Source organism: Pseudorca crassidens, chromosome 11, assembly GCF_039906515.1.
Source record: "Pseudorca crassidens isolate mPseCra1 chromosome 11, mPseCra1.hap1, whole genome shotgun sequence".
Classification (NCBI taxonomy): Eukaryota; Metazoa; Chordata; class Mammalia; order Artiodactyla; family Delphinidae; genus Pseudorca; species Pseudorca crassidens.
Window position 1 is genome coordinate 72,840,559 of NC_090306.1, and position 21,618 is coordinate 72,862,176.

Consider the following 21,618-nt stretch of genomic DNA (forward strand, 5'->3'; position numbering starts at 1 on the left):
GCTGAGCCTGCGTGTCCAGAGCCTGTGCTCCGCAACGGGAGAGGCCACAACAGTGAGAGGCCCGCGTACCACAAAAAAAAAACAAGCCACAGGAGGACAAAAGTTATATATTGGACTACCATTAAAACAAAAGAGGGAAAGAACTGGAATGATTTTTAAAAGATTAAAATATGTGAATACAAAGTAGAAAGTCAGGAGAAATAATAAATGAAGGGCTTCCCTATTGGCGCAGTGGTTAAGAATCTGCCTGCCGATGCAGGGGACATGGGTTCAAGCCCTGGTCCGGGAAGATCCCACATGCCGCGAAGCAACTAAGTCCGTGGGCCACAACTACTGAGCCCACATGCCACAACTACTGAAGTCCACACTCCTAGAGCCGTGTTCCACAGCAAGAGAAGCCACTGCGAGAAGCCCACACACTGCAACGAAGAGTAGCCCCCACTTGCTTCAACCAGAGAAAAGCCCGCGCACAGCAACAAAGACCCAACACAACCAAAAACAATAAATAAATAAAATAAAATAATAAAATAAATAAATTTATAAAAAAAGAATAAATGGAAAGAGTGTGTGTAACTTATAATCAGATGCACAAGTTAAGATTTATTGAGTATGTATTACATACACATTTTGTGATATATGCATACCATCTTTTAGATAGCAATTATTTTTATTTTATAGATGATGATAGAGACCAGAGAATTAAAGTCTAAAGCCACAGGTAGAAAGTTATCAGAATAAGACTTATACCAGCGATTAGCAGAATGGTGGATCTTGAGGCTGAGTTCAGTACATAGACATTTCATTTTGTCCGCTTGGTATTGCAAAAGAGAAAATTGAAGTAAATATTTGCATTTAAAGATTGTGACATTTCCATAAAAAATCTGAATTTCTGGAAAATACTGAAAATTGGAAGATTTGCCATGTTGGGCCTATGTTCCCACATGCAGAAAAATCATCTGAAGCTCAGTGTCAAGCAGATGGTCCCCTTAAACAGGACTTAAATAGGACATGTTACCTGCTTGTCTCTGTAAGTGTTTGAGTATGGATACCTAATTGATGACCACCTTTATCTGAATTCAGGTCCAGAGAAGACATAGGAAAAAAGGTGATATTGCACAGTGAAGGGGGGACAAAAGATCATATGAGTAAGGAGTCTATGATTTAGGAGCTAAGGGATTTGTGTTTACTAAAACATAGCAACAAAACCTGATAATGCCCAAAGCAAGATATTATATAAGAGAAAAAGACAAAAAGCAGAGACCTGTCCAAAAGGAAAGTCCATTTTATAGTGACTAATACCCATTGGATGTTTTCCAGCTTGTTGTGGGGATGCTATACTGTAATAGAGAGACTCACAGAAGATAAATTAATTTCTCAAAATTGCTTGACTGATACTGAAGAATTACCTTCCTCTGGGATAAGAAGTGAGGTTAGACTCTGAGCACTCAGAACCAATGTGATTAAGAGCAGGAAGGTGGAGGAAATTTGTAACCCCCTTAGAGTATCTAGGTCTGTGTTCCCTCCTGTAAAATTAAAGCATAATATAAGACTGGTTTTTCCATAACGGACCTTTTCAGTTCCGACATTCTTTGGCTTCATGAATTAGGATGACATTGAAATATGGCCTAGTACCCCAACAGTGCTTGTCTGGTATTTTTATTCTATACATACTAGTGCCTCCACCCAGAGTACAAAGTGGGAAGGGTTCTTCTTTTCAGATCACTCACTACAACTCTCCACGGGTTGCAACCTCAATTAACTTCTTGATTCCTCTTTCATACTTTCTAATTTACTACCCCCGTTAAAACAATTCAATGCATCCAGATCCATTTAGGTTCTACATAGCCCTTATAATAAGGAGTCTGAGGGTTTTTTTTAAGTTTATTCATTTGTTTAACATGTGTAGCACACCTAAACCTGGAAAGGGAGGAAAACAAGGATAAGTTGTTGAATTAGAATCAACTTGAAAATAGAGTCCAATCTGACTTTTTACTAAATGTACTTTTAGGTTAAAAATATTAGCCTGTTCTTTATTTGGCATAGTATTTTCTACAGCATGTTAACACAAGATTTGTTTTTGACTTGTGCTTGGATCCGGTATTAATATTACAAAGATTAGCTGTTGCTTTAGAAATGAAAGCTGTTCAGTCCTATCTAAGCTCTACTTAATAAGTCCCCTTATCCTTATTTAAACTCTCTATGGCTTTATTATTTTTTTAACCAACACAATGAGAATGATATCATTCTGCAAATCCTGCTTCATAGTATGCTATGTTACATGAAATCAAATTAACCTGGCACGTTGCCTGTCATAGAGTAGGGTTTCAATAAATTAATTTCAAGTTTAATCTTTAGATTGCTCTGAGGCCTGTGGTATTGGTTACAGTGGATGTTTCTAGACTCAGAATGCTATATTGTTGACTCTAGTCCTCTGCCTCTAACAACATGCCCCTCCTTATTCTTTCTGTACACATTGGCTCACCACGTTGGAAACATCAACACAGTGCCTGTAGGACCACCATACTCCCACTCTTCCTTAATGATAACTTACAAAATGTCAATTGCAGTCAAAAATAACATTCAAGACTCTCTTGAAAGGAAGCATTCTCTTACACCATTTGGCTAAAAATCTCTCCAGAAGAGATTTACTTCCTGTGTTTCATTGTTCACAGTTTGGAGAATGAAAATGTCTTTGTGAGAGGTGAAGGAGAAATAGCCACCCTAAAACTATCAGGGAAGGGTGCTTAGAATTTCCCTAGTTCATTAATTCATCCAGTTAACAATATTTACTGAGTCCTTACTATGGAGAAGCATTGTTTTGTGTTCTGAGAATATAAGAAATAAGACCAAAAAACAAAAACATTCCTGCTTTTATTCACAAAAGACAAAAATAAGTGGACAAATAAAGACTATAGAGATTGAATGAAGTAGCAGTGGGATAGGTTTTAAAATAGATAGTTGTGTCAGTCAACCATTGCCACAAAAATGCTGCATAACAAACTACCCTAAAACTCAGTTACTTAAGACAAATAACTTAATTCTCTTCATATATCTGTGAGTTAGCCAGGGTGATTCTGCCTTCAGCTCAGGAAGCTCTGCTTCACACTGCAGTTTTGCAAGTTGGCTAGTTCGACTGTGCTTCACGTTTCTTCTCATTTGGGGACCACCCAGGAAAAGTTCTTCTTCTGGCAATGGCAGAAGAGGAAGAGGGAGAGCCAGAAGCTGCAAACTCTTATTGAGTCTTTGTTTTCCTTATGTCTGCCAACATCCCATTAGCTAAAGCAAGCCTCATGGCCAAAATCATGATCAAGAGTGGGGAAGTATATTCTACCCACTCTGGGGAGAGGCAGGGGATGAGTATTTGCTGAACAATAATGTAATTACAACATTCATTGACGATCTCTGAGGAGAAAGGTTGGCATGTTTAGGAAAAAGCCAGAAGACCAGTATGCTTGAAACAGACAGAAGGGGAGAGTGGTAGGATATGACAGCTGAGAGGGAGGCAGAGGCCCCCTCAGGGTAATATAGGCCACAGTCAGGAATTTGTTCTAAGTACAATAGGAAACCTTTAGGGGTTTTACACAGAGAGTAGTAAGAATTGATTTACATTAAAAAACAAAAAACTTCTCTGTGTGGTGACTACATTGAAAGGGACCCAGTCCGCTGGTAAGTATACTATTCACGTTACTCTTGCTGCAGCTCAGGCGGGTGATGAAGGCTTAGACCTGCATGGTGATAGTAGGATGATGGCTTGGACCTGGATGGTGATAATGGAGTAAGGAAAAGTACTTGGGCTTGGAATCTATTTTGGTGGCAGACCTGCACCCTAGGGAGTTTCCACCCTTGGAAGCGGTAGGGGAGAGGGAAAAAAGTTGTAAACGGCTGCCAGCTATTTGATCTGTGCAACCCAGTGAATGATGGTGCTAGTAACTGAAATGGGGAGCACTAGGGGAAGATGATATTTTTAGAAAAGTGTTGGAAGGAATCAAAGGTTTTATTATGGGTGCTTGGGGCCGCACCATGACCACCAGAGGAAACCCTGTTGCTCTGGAAACAGGAGCAAGCCCCGCTGAAGGCCCTTGTTGTGGACCTGGACGTGGAGTGGTGGCAGCGGGACCCGCCATCTCGGGCCGGCAGAGGGTCAGGGGCGTGGACACGTCCTTTGTGAAGGGCGACAATGTCAACACCTGTGCGTCCCTGATGGTGCTCAGCTACCCTGAGCTTGAGGTCCTTCAGTAAGCCCCCTTCATCCTGCAGAACCAGGAGTCGCTCCCAGCACCCTCTTATTTGTCTTTACCATGCTGGGATGGAACTAACCAGAATATAAGCTCCACGATGGGTGGTAGGGACCATGCTGTCTTGCCCACTGGTTGTAGCCTTGGCACCTAGTACCGTGCGGGGCTCACAGAAGACCCTCGAAGAGACACACAAATGAATGAGCAGTGTACCCACGATTCCTTTGGAGTCAACGACTCAGGGAGCATTGGCTAAAGAAGAGCTTGAGAAGGAACTTCTGCAGCTTCGGCGTTTCCCCCTCCCTGCTCCTCTGCCGGCTCCCAAAGCTGCCATCCTCCTGCCTCAGTGTCTCTGCGCTTTGCTCAGAAGACCCTTTAGTCCAAATTCAGCAGAAATGTATTGATACCCAACTTACAGTTTGGTGATGAATAAATGAGATCATGCGGAAAGCAATTTAGCATAACAGGGCTGGGGTAAGCCCTCAATTAAGCCACTGTTAATTCTGAGGATGACTTCTTGCTTTTCAAGACACAATTCACTTGTTCCCATCACTCTGTACCTTTCTCTAGCAGCAGAATTAACCACCCCTTCATCTCTGTCCTAGGCCTCTTTCTTAGGTGTGTGCTATTCCAGTACCTCTCACACTGTATTAAAGTTACTGGTTTAGGAGATACTTGCAGATCTTATGACCTATCTATGATTGGAGCAATCTCCCTATTGCAATAGTCCTCCTACCTTCCTTGCAATAATTGTTTTGAATAAAGTCTCTCCTTACCTCAAATAAAAAAAAAGTTTTATTTTGGACAGTAAGGTTACCTAATGATCCTCCAAGTAGAGCTGCTGTGGATGTGATTGGATATGCAATCTGAGTAGTCAGAGATGAAAATTGAGGGGTTACTAGGGAATAGATAGGATCCACAGCCATAAGATTTAACAAGATCAGCAGGGAAAGAATCTAAATTGAAAAAATAATAAGACCAAGGACCAAGACTAATAATATAAACCGTTATGTTCCAAGTTCAGCATCTAATATCTTCTTCAGATAAGGAAAAAGTACAGTATTTCACTGAATCTGCTTCTGGTAAATGGTAGCTCAAGTACATTTGTTCTATTTTGTGTATTACAGGTGGTACAGAAATTTTCTTAGATTTTGTAACAATAAAAAAAAAAGCAGAAGCTTTTCTTTAAAAAAAAACTCATTTTTTACTCTAAATAGTTACACTCTAATTTGTAAAACTAAGAAAAATAAAAGTTGAAACTTGTTAAGGACTTCTCCTGTAATGCTTTCATTTTGGTCTTACTCAAAAAGGAGGCTTAGAAGGACAATTACTTGAGCAATACACATAGCGGTGAGTGATTTCATGGACATATCGATATTTTTCTTTGACATGAGAAACAAGATTATAAGTGAGATCAGCAGTACCTACAATATGGAATATCCTTAGTTAAATATGGCAACCCGTTAACATGTGAATCCCAGGCAAAGCTTGTGTTATAATTGGAGTTTAAGTTGCAAAATATTCTTTGACTACAGAAATCCATCATCAATTTTTACGAATTAATTACCTATACAGATGCGAGAGCAGAGACAGGAAGAGCCAAAGGGAAATGAGCTGGGAATTTATAGAGATTATGGGCAAAGCATGATTACACATAGATTGGAAAATTGGACATTTGGTTTACATTTACCTAACTCTCCAAGGACAGGATTATATGCATTTTGTGTGTAAGATAGTATATGTGGGTGTGGGTCTGTGCATGCATATAACTGTCTGTATGTCTAGAAAATGGACCTTAATTGAACAGAAAAATCAATTGAGTTTACAAAGAGATTGGCATCATTGTTTGTTCAGATGAATCACAGTCACAGTTCCAAACCAGAGACTCATTTAGAGGAATGGAGTAAATGTGCAAGTTATCCTAAGCACTCAACTGGTGAACGCACATGATCCCAGGGTGCTTTCTTAAATATCTTTAATGTTGACTTCCCCAGTCAGGGAGGAAAAGAATGACTAGAGCAAAGTCTCAGAAAACTGACTTAAAGTCTCATATCAAATATTAAGATTAGTGATAACAAAAGAGTTTTTAGTAATTGAAATTAAAGTAGAGATGTGGCTGAAAGGAATGTTACAAGTGGAAACATGGAAAAACAAGTCAGAAATTTTAAATAATCAGCTTTTCAATTCAACCTAGTGAATATGTATTGAGCACTTACAGTCTGTAAGCCTTGGAAGAAGAGGATATACAATGATGTGTGAGCATCCTTTCCTTCTAGAAGTTTACAGATGTAGGGGAGGAAAAATAATTTTCCCTCTGCCTTTCTAGGTTCTCGGTTGAGACCGCACCACCATTGCCACCATAGTAACTGATTAACAGTTAAAAACAGAGTTTAGGGTTTCCCTGGTGGTGCAGTGGTTAAGAATCTGCCTGCCAATGCAGGGGACACGGGTTCGAGCCCTTGTCTGGGAAGATCCCACATGCTGTGGAGCAACTAAGCCCATGAGCCACAACTACTGAGCCCACATGCCACAAATACTGAAGCTCACGCATCTAGAGCCCATGCTCTGCAACAAGAGGAGCCATCGCAATGAGAAGCCTGTGCACCGCGACAAAGAGTAGCCCCCGCTCGCCACCACTAGAGAAAGCCCATGTACAGCAACAAAGACCCAACGCAGCCAAAAATAAAAACAAACAAACAAACAAAAAACAGAAGTTTAATACCAGGTACCCTTCCTGTATCCATGGGAGATACCCAGGAAAACTGAGTGGTTCCCCAAAATGGTCCAACCCACCACCTTAAACACCATCTTTAGCTAAAGACAAAAGAAAGATTTTGGGGAGGGGCTTGGGGAAGGCCTGTTAATGGGAGATAATCAGGCAAAGCACAGTAAACCAGGGTATGATTGTTACAGAGTCCGAGCCTTCTCCACTGAGGTGAGTTTTCAGAGATTTAGTCATCCTTCTCTTCCAGGTGTAGTATAGTGAGGGAGATACCCTTTCAAACAGAGATTCCCCTTATTAACGTAAAGGTCCCTTATAAAAGGGTAACTTCTACTCTGTTTTCAGAGCTTCTCTTGCCTTGGCTGTGTCTTAAAAATAACCAGCTCAAGTAATCAATATGCCAAAGAGGCATAATTTGGGGTGGCACATTCTGCTCCCCTTCAGTTTACCACAAACGGCTAGCAGAAACTGGGAGGAGTAGAAGTAGATTAAACTTTTAGGATTCAAACTTGGAAAGGTTCACCTTGAATAGGTCTAAAATAGAATCTTTTAAAAATTAGAGATAAGTCAGAAAGTGAGAGACAGAGCGGTCAAAGGGAAGAAGGAGGGCAGATTCCAGATGGTAGAAACACCACAGGGTAAGTTCTGGGGATTACGGTATAAAAAGATGGGCACGTCCAGGAAGCTGTATATAAATGGGATGATGAAGCCTCCGAAGGTACAGGAAGAAATCATCTGAAACTGAAGACACACTATTTATCAAATAGTTTTTGAACTTTCCCATCTCCAAATTAAATGTTTACAGACCACTCTTTCTAATTGCCAATCTTTCAGGCATCTCTGTTGATTTTTTTAAGTAATTAGCTAGCAAAAGTCTGATTTAAGTCACAGTAGAAGTTCAGAAATCTACCTACAGTAGAAATGTAACCTACAGGTACCCAGATAAACCTATTTAGATAGATAAAAAGATAAAACCTATTCAGAGTTAGCTGCTTCATGGTGACCGCAAGCTAGAAGGCCAACACGTGAAGGTTGTCCAAGGGTAATGTTCAAACTCTTCATTAGTATTTTAAGAGCTAAATAAAAATTAGAAGGATTTTAGGCATAAAGGCTTTAGAATGAAGATATTTCACCCATCTCCATAGAAAGGTGCCTGAAATCCTGCATAAAAGGCATCATTGAAGTACTTCCTGAAATACGTTTAAAGGCAAATATCCACACGTAACTTACTGTCTCTTAAAACAAATTGTTTAATTGGCTTTTCTATAGCTCGAAGGCATTGGAGCTGAAAAGCAAAGGTGTAACAGATGTTTTTAAAAATACCATTTAGAGGTCAAATAAAGTTTATCTATATCATAATTTTACCATAAAAGTTACAGATCTTCTTTTTCTCCCAAAAGAAAAGGTAGTGTATAGCATCTATCTGATTTTCAATTATTTGACATTTGCTAACACATTTCCCCCAATTCTTTCAGGCTTATCATTTCTACATTGACAGCTAATGAAGTGATATATTTAAAACAACAAGAATTCCCACTATTAATTCTCCCCCTTTCTTTCTAATTAATTAAGAATAAATTTTGTCAACATTTCCCTGAGCTTCATGTATGAAAGAAGTCAGTTGAGAAAAATAGGACTCACACTTTCTTTTTACCATTAGGCTGCTATCACACATTTTAAAAGATTGTTCTTTGTATTTGCATGTCAAAAGCTCATAAAACAACTAATTTAAATATCATGCAAAGAATATATAATTTCTTGACTTCTTCATTAAAGTGGCTTTGAAAGGATTCTGTCACAAAGATGCTCTGATCATGAGAAGAAAGCATAATGCTCAGAATTCTGATGTGATCAGTCAAGTGAAAATAAAAATCCTTTTAAACATCTATTGCGCCCCCTAGTGGCATAAAGGCAAAAATCGAGTACATATTTCAAATTTCTTTGCCGATTAATTACCCTTTACATATAAAACTTTCCTCAAGTGAGTTGTGTTCAATGCTGTGTAGTATGTAAGTCTGTAAAACAAACTAAAAGAAGTAAAAAATATCAGCCATTGTTAAATTCCTAAACATTAAGTTACATGAATGACTCCTTGCTATTTTAAATTATTATTACATGTTTGGAATTAGTCCCTCTTCTTAGGTGTAGGATAAAATGGAGAAGTCAATTCCGTAGACATATACCATATGATATAAATCAACTCTCTGTAGAAATCAATCCAGACTTCTTTTCTCGATTGTTACTATCTGGTTGATATGTTTAAGAAGTGAACAAGTCTCAGACACATTTACCTTCAAATATTCACATTTTTAACAGCACCATCTTTTCCAGTCATGCCATGTATCCTGAAATACTTAATGCAAGAAGAAAACTTCACTCCAAAAGACATTTTGAGCCATTTTCTTCTGAGAACCCGGGAGAGGGAATGAGTGTCATTGTAACTCATGAAATATGTGAAGATGCGGTCTTAAGAATGCGACTGGTGGACGGTGGTTATTTAAGATTGTCTCCGTTCCAGAAGTACAGTCTCATCTTTATCACTATCACAGGGGAAGAAATCTGATACAATGGCGAAAACCAGTGAAAAGGGGATTATAGACTGAATAGGATGGGGCAGCAAGAATGAATCTAAAGGAGCAGAGCGATGCAGACAGAAAACAAGGAAAGTATCGGAAAACAGCAATCAGTGATACAATAATACATATTTCTGCCTGCTAACAAATAAATTATAGTTGGGTTTTGTAAACATGAAATTGTCTTTCTAAGACACTCAACCATAAATCAGCATACATAATTCAGTCAACCTTTCAGTTACTTAAAATTGACTTTTCAATTTGTTAGGAAATAATACCCTATTGCTTAGAGCTACTAGTCTCTTTTCTTAAAATTGATTCTCTCTCCTTTCTCTAAATTCTTTTGTTTAACCCAATATTATAACTGATTTTCTGCTTATCTTCCACTTGCTTTCTTTTTCTAGCATGTATTGTCTAAGACCTTATCAGTCCTGAAACCACAAAACACTTGTTCAAAAGTATGGGTTATCAGAAAAGAATTCTGACTCTTTAAGAACTTCCAAACCTAAAGAATTACTGATTTTAGGCATTCATCCTGGAGATTTTGATTATATTAGAAATAACAGATCTCATGCTTCACAAAATCAAAATGACAACTTCTTAGAGTCAGAGAATAAGAGGCAATGGGGAAAGAATGGTACTGGAAGTTCTTTTCCAGTATGCTCTGTATGGAATTGCTTTTGAATGACTCCTGCGTGCCGGAAATCTGGAGCAGCAGTGTCAATTAGGGAAGATGTCGCTGTTACTGGAGGTTCAGAAGTGGGGGAGAGGTGGGGGGGGGGACAAAGAAGAAAGGGAGGAGGAAGTGGGGAGTGGAGGGGAGGGATGGAAATGAAGGGCACATCCTGAAGAGATAATCCCTGTATACTCATGACATCATCCCCTGCATATATATATATATATATATATATATATACATATATATATATACATAGGGAATGGTCAAAGCATCTTTCATAGTTCAGTCACTCCCAAACTCAGCTGGAGGCAAGAGGAAGCACTAGAGAGCCCCCTTCAGCCTGTCTCTGACGTTTATGGACTGGGCTTGCTAGAAGGCTCAAGAAGATGATGGCAGGAATGAAAATCCAACTGGTGTGCATGATACTCCTGGCTTTCAGCTCCTGGAGTCTGTGCTCAGGTAAGCTCAGCTGCATTTCACAACTCCCTGAAGTGATTTCTTTTTCCATTTTTACTGTGTGTTGCCACTTAACGTTAATGTATCTAGGGAGAAGAGTTTCTCCCTTATTCTGGATTTCCTTTTTAGTGATAGAAGCTGGATACTTTCTTTCTCTGTTTTATGATTACAAGAACTGAAAGATTTCTTTTTCCTTTTTAAATCTGCAAGGTAATAAAAGGGATTTCAATGAAACACTTCATGTTCCCCTTTGCAATGTAACCACTAGAAAAAAAAACATGTGAAACAAATCAAGCTGGTCACTCTCTAATGAGAAGTACAGGAGTGGTGACTGTCAAAGTGCAAACCCATAATTAAAACTGATTGCATTTGAAATGTTTTATCTCTTCCTCATTCATTCTCTTAGGACATGGTGGCTTCTCCCTCTCAAATATTATTTTCTTAATTGTGTGTATGTTAAGATAACAAAGTGAAAATTGATGTTTAATGAATAAATGAATAAAGCATTATTTGTAGAAAATTATTTCTAGAAAAATACACAAAATACCGAGCTCTTTTAAGAATACATTTTATATAACTTTTCTGTGTGACAAATAGATGTATTATTAATTTAACTATTTTTTTGCATGTCATTTAAGTTGATACAGAATGTAACTGGAAAATTTTATATTGATAAAAATTATTTCCCTGTAGAGTATTTTGCATGTGATAATTAAGATGAAACCATACTTTGTCAAATATCTATCAATAGGTCACCTTGAAAATAAGATTTAAACTTAAAAGAATAATATGAAATATTATAGTGATTGCCATATGCTCTAATTAATGTTGGAAAATAATTGAATGATCACATCAAGGTGAAAAAAAACAAGGGATAAATGCAGCAAAAATATTTAGCCTGTTTTATACTGTTATATCATAAATATGACACTGAAATGTTTAATTCAAACTCCTGCTATGATTTTATGAATTAACTCAGTATAGTGTTCTATAACTTTATTTCTATTACCTTATAGTAATTTCTAAATTTTTCTTCTCTGTGAAATATTCATTATTGGAAACTGGAAAGAGTATTCTAAAAAAACATCAGAAATCCATTTTCCACACTCTTGTACATGTATTGATGGACAACTCCACTTTTGCTTAAACAATTTCCTTAATAGCCTGTGAAAAAATTGCTAAGTACACGTGATTCTAAATCCTTGTTTAAAGTAGAGAAACAAATCTTTCAAAGTGTGTTTTGTAAAATAGCATCTCAAATTAAACAAATCTCAGTGTCTTTCTTATTCTAAAATTATCAGCAAGCAATTTCCTTTGTTTTTATCTTGAAAAAATGTCTTATACATACCTTTTCATTATGTTGTTTTTAAAATATCAATACATATATATTCTGTATATGTAAACTATTTCCAGTAAAAATTATCCAGCATTTTTGATTAAATCTTTATTTTATCATATAATCAGGTTTTTTTTTAAATAATGAGAGTCAGTGATTAAACAACTCCAAATCATCAATAGCTCTCCTGGCATAAAATCCTGTGTTTATTTTCTTAAAAGTGCTTCTATTATTCTATTCTGTTAGCCTAAAGTAAAACTATAATTGTTTTTTTCCAAATGTTATTCTAAGGAGAATGAATACATAGCAAAGACAATAAACTTCTAAGACAAAGTTTTTTGAGGCTAATCTTAAATCTCTAGGTTATAATATAATTACATGATACGTGATTATACAGTAAACATGTGGTTTTGATTTTACTCAGATTCAGAAGAGGAAATGAAAGCGTTAGAAGCAGATTTATTGACCAATATGCATACATCAAAGGTAACTTTTTCTTTTTTTTTAAACCAAGGACTGAAAAACATATGAACTCTCATTATAAACATGGTATCCTTTTCCTATAGTAATAACTTCCCATTGAGACTGAAAAGTTCATTGGGAGGCATTTCCTTTATGGGGAAACTTTTCCTTAAGTTCAAAGGACTTAAGGGTGTTGATGTGACAGGGAAAGAAGCTGTATTGATACTGTATAGTGTATCAATCACTATACTGCAAATTTAATTAAGTAGTCACATATTATTTATGTGGACATGCAAATGTATTTTTAAAACTCCTCTTTCCATTCCAGTCATATTGTGTATGATGAAAGGTATATTGGCCTCAAGATAAATACATAAATGAAAATTAAGTGATATTTTTGCCTTTCTTGTACTATTGGGGAGAGTGAAGTGGAGTTCCTAAATTAAGAATTAAAGTTCACGAAACCCATGAAAGAAATGTGGTAGAGAGTAAAGAGCAATAGACTGGCAAACAGAAGCCTTGAGATCTAATCCCACAGCTGTGATTTATGAACTATTTGATCTTAAGCAAGGGGATTAGTTAACATTGCTTGCCTTTGTTTCCTTATTTTTAAACGTTGGGGTTGGAGTTTATGATCTCCTAGACATTTACATTAAGTCCACACCTGGATTTAAATTCTCCTCATAACAGAAGTGTTATTGGTACCTGCTTATTGTTTTTATTGAATCAGGTGAAACTTTGTACTGGACCTTATTATTCCTCCCGGGGTCTTGAAAGCAAGGTTTTTAGATTCCAGCCTGTACCTAGGAATAAAACTCAATTAGAATATACCCAATTACCACACTACCACACAATCTTGATTTACCCGGAGTGAGTTAATCAGTGTGTATCTAGATGTAGAGTTGGAGAACAGGGTTCCCAACCGAAAGATGTTTCTCAAAGAAGAACATGTCTTGAGGTGAGGCAGTCACCCGGTGCAATCACTGTTGTAATGCTGAGGATTCCACAGGCGCTGTGGTAAGAAAGGAAATGCTCAGGACTCCTCCTGCCTCTTCCCTAATTGGATGAGCATGTTCCAGGTGCAACAACCCCTAGCATAGAAGTAGAATTGTGTTCAATAGTGGGTGTGAAGGGGTAATAGCCATTTCTGTGTTTGTATGAGAATGTGGGTCACTGTCATCTCAGAGCTAACAAAGACGTTTTCTACTATGGTCCTTAAAAGGCATTTGGGGAAAATTTAAGTACCTATATATTTCCACAATTGCCCAGATCTACAAAAGTTGAACACATTGAAACCAAATTCTACCATAATTTGGTGGGTTTCCTATCAAGAATGATCAAATTTCATTTAGTCATTAAAACTCAGTGAACAAATACATTTAACCTTAAGATAATGGATCCTTTGTTTAATACTCAATCAGAATAGCAATGGCTATAATCGCTTCAACTCATAAATAGGAAGACAAGTGAAGTTAATAGTCTGTTTTGAAAAATGGAACAGATTAGTATGCCTTAGTGTCTTGGTAGAGATATTGCCTCTATGATTTCAAGTTTATGTAGACAAATAAAGGTCCTAAATAATCTCCAAAATGTGATATGGTGTGGGGATTGCCAGCTACTTTGCAAAACTGTGGGAGTAGAGGTTATGATTCCTTCCCTGGCCAAGATGCTGCAAGGGAAAAACAATTTCAGTATATGAAGTGGTTTAGTTTTATTCTTAAGAGAAATACGTAGCCAAAGTATAGACAGAATAACATATACCGCTCTCATTCAGTCATGGGACATATCTCTAAAACAGATCATGGAAGAAAAATTGAATCCCATTGCCTCCTTTTTTACTTGAAATAAGTAAAATACAGACTATGATGAGGAAGCACCCAGAAGCATAATTATCCCAATTTTGCTGCTAGGATGGGAACATAAAGCTCATTTCTTATTTTTTATAAAACTACTATCACTTATTTCTCTGTGATTCAATTAGTTTTTGGTGTGTGTAGTGTTCTATGCAAATGAAAAGTCTAAACTTTTGACCATTTTAACCAATATACTGTATCTAAAATTTTGAAAGAATAGTATTTGTTATTGGTATAACTCCATTATTAAAAGCTTCAGAAAGCTTCAGTTTTCTTCTTTCCACTCTAAAGGTAATTTCAATTTTTAAAGTAAAACTATTTAGACATTGAAATACTAATGTAGAAATACTCTTAAGCAAGAGAAGGCCAAGAGAGATTCCAAAGCTTGAAGAGAAGGGGAAGATAAAGAAATTAGTTCTCACAATACAATTCTCTTTATTACCAGTGGTAGTGCTTTGGTATAGTTTTATTAAGAAAGAGAACTTTGAAGAAAAGAATATGTTTTCTTTAGGCTCTCAAAAAGCTGCTGGAATGATGTAATTTTCTGTGATCAAATTCAATGCCTTGAATACAGTAAGAGTTTAATAAATATTTATGTACTAACAATAAGAATCTAGGATTTATTACTAGCCCTTACCTTTTGTATTCAGCTGTAAGAACTTCAGGGCTCCACCACAGATGACTTTATTTTTACTTAGGTGAAATACTTGAATTCACCATGAATTCACCAATTCACCAATTCAAATGCTTGTAATACATTTGATTTCAGTGTATTATAGATAGTGACCACTAGTAATATAGATTAGGTCCCATTTAATTAAGGAAACCAAAATTTGACCAGGATCTTATTCAGTATTAGGAGTTTAATCAAATAATGCTAAGTAAGAACCACAAATATTCTTGTTTTCCTCATTTTAAAAGCAAGAGAAGACAATATTCTAAATTTCTTATCTATAGGCTTAGGTCTATTATAGACATTTACGTAAAATAATTTAATAAATAAGAATGTTTATTGTTAAAGAAAATTATTCATGACACTTGTTAAAGGTAGCAAGGAAGACTTTATTCAAGAGGAACTATGGTTTTGCAAAGATCAGGCTTAACTCCAAGCACAACAAGGACAAGTGTGGATTTACAGCCAAGGAACAGGGTTGGGGTGGATCATTGTATGGAAAATTACTGAGGAAACTCTAAATCTAGGAGGATTCTTGCTAGACAACTCAATAGAATCCTACGATGATCAGGTATCAATGGTGGGGCATTTTTGCTAACTTGACTCAGAAGGATTCTTGCTAAAACTGGACTAAGTAGACCAAGGACAGAGCCCAAGGTTGGGACCTCGTCAAGAAGAGGGCTCAGAGGATCCTAACTCAGATTTCATCAAAGACAGAGTGTCATTTTCTTGAGTGAACTATTTAAACCTTATAAGAAATGTTCTTAAATACATGTCTATTTAGACATCCTATGGTCAAAAGTGCCCTCTCTGCGGTGCTTCCAAAGTATGACAGGGGCTAAGGTGATATTAAATAGTATACTAGTGAGTGATGCAGTGACTGTTTTAACTGGCAGAAGAGAACAAAATGCTTTACTCAGTTTCCTCATCCAAAAAAATAATCAGACAACACAAGTCCTGACAGATACTTTATGAATAAAGCATTATATGGTCAATTAGTTTGGGGAGCATTGGATATTATGTTAGCACCGTTGAAACATTACAATGAATATTTGCAAGTAAAAAGCTCAAGAAGCCTTTAAATTTCCTTTAAACTTCCTTTAAACTCAAGTTTTCCAATTCTCTTGACAGTGGAACTCCTTTTTAAAAACAGTGAGTACAGAGCTAGTGTTCTAAGGAAAACACTCAATCAGATGATCTCTAAAGAGCTTTCCGAATGTAAAATTGTACTATCCCATTAATTGACAAGACATAAGGTGTTACTGCCACACAGTGGAGCATGCTGCCTCTAAGTTTCCCATAGCAGAAAAATTCAAGAACAGGCTGATAATCACATTCGAGGGGCATAGTTGAATGTATTTCCAAACTGTTTGAAAACATTATAGTGAATATTTTTGTACTCACAGATTTGCATGTCCCTAAGGTAAAGTCTTAATCAAAGGGTATGAACATTTACAATTTTTATACATATTGCCAAAACACCTTTCAAGAAATTATACCAATATATACTCAGACCAACAAATATTTAGAAGAGAAAGTGTCTGTTTCTCCATATCCTCATAAGTACATCAAGTGTACTTATACTTTTTAGGGTCTTCTGATCTGATAGTAGCCAAGTTGAACATCATTCCACATATTTCTGTTCCATATTTCTTCTTTGATAGCGATTCTTTGACAGCGATTCTGCTCATATTATTTATCTGAGGTTGAACACTTTTTAAGTGTTTTTTTGTTCTTGTTTTGTTTTGTTTGTTTGTTTTTTAATTGGGGCATCCACCAGTTTCTTTTGGAAGAGCTCCACCTCTGTTAGGTATATTAACATTTTGTGGCAGCTTTTACAGTATGTCTTGCTTTTGATTTTAGTTCACGCTGTTAATTTTTGAGAGATAATTTACACATTTATGTATTTTAAATTATCTTTTCCTTTATGGATTCTGGTTTGGATATTTGCTTAACAATATTTTTCCAAATTTATAAAATAAATTCTATATATTTACATATTTTTATTTTTACTCATATTTAACCCATCTGGATATTGTTAGACTATAATATGTCAATAAAAGTTATAACTAGATCTAAATCCAGATTTCCCCATAGCCAACTGTCCCAAGGACTTCAAATGCAAACTTTGCTATAACGCTCTTCAATCATATTTACTTGGATCAAATTTTGGACATTATATTCTCTTTTGTTGAGTTTTATATTTATGCTTGTTCTATTAATTCACTCTTTGATTACTGCAGCTTTAAGATACATTTTAATATCTGGTAGAGTAAGTCCTTCCTCATTACCTTTTTATTTTTCTAAGTCTTCTTAGTTCTCACATATTCATACTTCCAAATTAACTTCATAATTGTTTTGCTACACTCCCTCCTCTAAACTTCCAGTCTCCCCATATTTTCCAAATTGGAACTTTGATTTGGAATTGCATTGCATTTGGAGAATAATTCAGAGAGAATTGACACCAATAAAATTGATACTAATATTTTTGAATCTTCTCATCACAGCTTTGTGGTCATTCAAAAAAGCTTTTTTTATGTTCTTTAGAAAAAATTTATGCTTTTCTTCATCTATGCCCTTTGAGATGCTTGTTAAGTTTTATAAGTTATTTCACACTTAGTTTCTCCAAAAATTGGCAAATGAGAAAGTTGTTAATTATGGTAATAATGGTTTCAGACAAGATCTTATTAGAAAAGGATATTTTAGAAAATTATAATTTTCAAATAAATAAATTGATCATCTGTGATGCTACCTGTGACAACTATTAATGTGTGGAATAGATTCGTGGTCTCACACTACTGTAATTATCCAAATCTATTAGTATCACCTTGGCCGCTGTTCCATTAGACACTAAACTGAAGTGTAATAAGGAGAGAGTGGTATTTTTAATATTTTCACCTGTGATATATACATATATATTTATGTATTTCTACTTACTGTAATTTCTATTTTCTTTCTTGCTTTGCTCATGTATGTGTGTATGTGTATTAACTTTATGGCATTTGATAAATAGAAGATATGAAGTATCGACACTATTCAACTTTGTGATATGAAGTTACTAATTAATAACAGTGTTTTTATTTGGCTAGACTAACAATTAGGTCTTAAAAGGTAATGGCTTAGCACAATAGAAATTGATTTCTAACTCTTACAACACAAATTTTAATTGCATTAACTATTTCTTTCTACATTTCAGATCAGTAAAGCAAGTGTTCCCTCTTGGAAAATGAGCCTGCTGAATGTGTGCAGTCTTATAAATAACCAGAACAGCCAAGCCGAGGAAACAGGAGAGTTTCCTGAGGAGGAGCTTATTACAAGAAGGAAATTTCCAACTACCTTAGATGGCTTTAGCTTGGAAGCAATGCTGACAATATACCAGCTCCGAAAAATCTGTCACAGCAGGGCCTTTCAACACTGGGAGGTAAACAAAAACAAAATACGAATATGATTGTGGTTATACTAGTTAACTGTCATTTGTACTGATTTTTTTAATCCTGATCATTATCATAACAGGAAGAATTACAAATATTAAGGAAGAATAAACCATGTGTTGAGGTTAACATTCCTTCAGATCTTCAAAGTGTCCTGCAAATATTTGGAGTTTAGCAAAATATCTTTTCTTTGGTCTTAAAAGGGGGATCTGTCTTAGGGCAGATTTGGTACATATGCTTTTATTGTGGATGGCATGGTTAGGCAGTTTTTGGTGGTGGTGGTGGCATGCCTAAGAAATTTAGGAAACTCAAAATGTTTTCTTAGAAACACATAAGTCATGTGTGTTTATTTATAAACAAACACAGAACACAAAAGGTTCCAGTTTTATTTGAATATATTAGGCAAATAAAACCAGAATGATAAGGATATATGCATATTTCTATTTTAATTGAATGTGTGGATTGTGGATTTCAATCATCCTTAGAAGCTAAACGAGGTCCACTATGGCTAGTACAGCCCAATTTCATTATCCAGAACTACCACAAAGGACTGGATGAATCAGTTCTATTAAATACTACACTGGTGACTCACCACCTTTGGTTTGGAAATTTTTGGAAGAGAAAAGAGAAATGAAAATGCTTTAAGAAAAAATAAGAAGAAAATTTTAAAATTTTCCCGACAAGGGAAATATTTCTTTCAGATTAACCCCGAAGAGAAATTTACTTCATGTTTCATATTCTGGGCTTATACCAACACTGGGGATCTGAGGGTCTGAGGATGCCTTTCCTGCTAATATAACAATCTCTATAACACACTGTCCCAGAGATACCCTGTGGAAAAGAGGAAATGAAATGCAGAACTTCTAGTGTTTATTCTAACTTGTAAACAAAATGATATTTTCCAGATTAAAAAAAAAAATCTAGTTTTAATTTTTCTTGCTGGACTGTTTATCCCTTAATTCCAATTCCAGCTAAATGATTTTCTCTTTAAAATATTACATCAATAAAACTTGAAAAATACTAATTTTAACATAGGGAAATATCAATTATGTGCTGTTTATCCAGGAAAAAAAAAACCCTCAATAAACTATAATACAGACAAATCAGGTGCACATAAGATTAAAACTTTTGCTATTTTAAATGTTGTTGAGTGATTTAAAATAAAATGATGGTATTATTCAGAGTGTAGTACAATTACAGACTATGTGCACAGAGAAACAAAAGATTAAGAAACTAGATTGTCTGACAGTAGCTGTTTTTCCTTCTATGAAATTGAACAGCTGTGGGTTGAAATAAAGTACTTGTGATACGATTCAATGCATACGGGTTATGATTAAAAACTTACTCTGCTGTCAGTATTAGTTATAGTCACCCCAAAGTTTAGAAGACATTCACAGATATGAATACAGTTCTTACCTTGAGCGTTGATTTTAAAAAAAATTTTGTGTAAATCATGTGCAAAACTCTGGAAAGAGTTCCTAAATATTTTATGCCAGCGGAACATTTGAATCAGAACAGTACTATCAGAAAAAGTGTTTGGAACTAATTTTAGAATGCAGCATATTTGATGAGGTATTAGACAAGATTCTACATAGAGATTAACTCCCTTGAGTTTTTGAATGTGAACTTGCTTTTAATGATTAACTATTAAACAGCACAATCTAAAGATCTTTACCATTTAAACAGAGCTTTCACATATGTTAATTTCTACAACAGCTGAACAAGTAAGCAGAACAAGCATTCCTCTCTCTTTGACTGAGAAATAGATCTTTAGAATGGCTTTCAAGTCAAATCAGTAATTAACTTAATTGAATATAAAATTCTATTGACCTTTGAGGCCAAACCTGGTTTACTAGATTCAAAACTTTGTATTTGTTGTGATTTATGATATATTTCCATCTTTTGGTCTACCATAAATTAAAGAAAAATACTCAAAATTATATTAAGTGTGTTCCTTCATTTGGAGGTATTAATATATGGCCTTGACAAATATAGAAAACAAATTTTAAAGGCTGGCCTGATGAACTAAGAGCACAGAACAGAGAATCAGAAAAATCATGTTCTCATCCTGTCTCAGCCACTTGATAGCCACCTGTTCTTGGGCAAAACATTGAATTGTTGTGAACTGCATACATCTCATCCACATATATCTTACTGTCTGAATAGCAAATGAGATAAAAGGTAGACAAATACTCTGAAATGGAAGACTTTATGCATGTATGTTTCATTCATATTCGGTCTATCTTGCAGTTGATTCAGGAAGAGGTTCTTGATACTGGAAATGACAGAAATGAAAAGGAAGAAGTTATAAAGAGAAAAATTCCTTACATTCTGAAACGGCAGCTGTATGAGAGTAAACCCAGAAGACCCTACATACTCAAAAGAGGTTCTTACTACTACTGAGAGGATATTTTATTTACACGTGATTGTGATTTACCGTCCTTTAATTAAATATCAAATTATATTTGTGTGGAAATATGACAGAACACAATTATTTTGTCTCTGCTACAATTGTGGTTTATTAGATGTGATTTTTCTGCATTAATATAAATTGGACTAAGTGTTTTCAAATAAATCTAGGTCTTGAGCATGATGTGTTGTGTATAACTGGAGTAGATATGAATTAAGTCATATGTAGAACGTTTTGTCATTTTGCAAAGCACTTAATGGGTTGTTGAAACAGTCAAAATGTTTGACATTCTAAACCAAATTATAAGAGATTAGAACAGAGTCTTATGGCAAAGTCTAGCTTACATGTCATTAACCCCAAACAAAATAATAGCACCTGTTTTATTATCTGACTGAATGTTTTATCGAATTAAAAGAAATACGTGCTCTCTTCTAAGACTTACTCATGAATCTCTCAGATATGGGGAAGGTAATAGTAGTAAAATAGGACCATCTTCAAAGAATGTTTAATGAATTATTGTTAATTCTGCTTATCTTAATGAATGATCTTCAACTGAATTTGTTTTTCTGTTAAATAAACTTAATAGCTAACAAAAAAAACAACAAGCCATCAGAACCATGTTTCTTTGCAGATTTACTATCATTAGAAGAGTTACCCTTTATTGACATTTTTCCCTCACATCCAGTAAATGATAGCTTTATTTTTAACCTCACTGAGGAATTTATGTGACTAATATTTTTCCCACTTAGGAGACCATTTCTGAGGCAAAAGGCATATTTGAAATAACT

At 35.5% G+C, this 21,618-nt stretch overlaps 1 protein-coding gene across 2 annotated transcripts in view; it reads left to right on the forward strand.

Annotated features, from left to right (window-relative positions):
* The window catches only part of NTS (neurotensin), a 71,168-nt gene extending 49,792 nt beyond the window's left edge, over positions 1-21,376 (forward strand). Inside the window, exons 2-5 of one of the 2 annotated variants that reach the window (XM_067698737.1) lie at positions 10,466-10,668; positions 12,426-12,487; positions 18,186-18,410; positions 20,671-21,376. In XM_067698737.1, the coding sequence (XP_067554838.1) occupies positions 10,596-10,668; positions 12,426-12,487; positions 18,186-18,410; positions 20,671-20,823 (513 nt within the window). In that variant the 5' untranslated portion in view covers positions 10,466-10,595 and the 3' untranslated portion in view covers positions 20,824-21,376. The remainder of the gene's footprint in view (positions 1-10,465; positions 10,669-12,425; positions 12,488-18,185; positions 18,411-20,670) is intronic. The other variant, XM_067698738.1, reaches the window with a different exon arrangement.
* Positions 21,377-21,618: the final 242 nt, after the last annotated feature.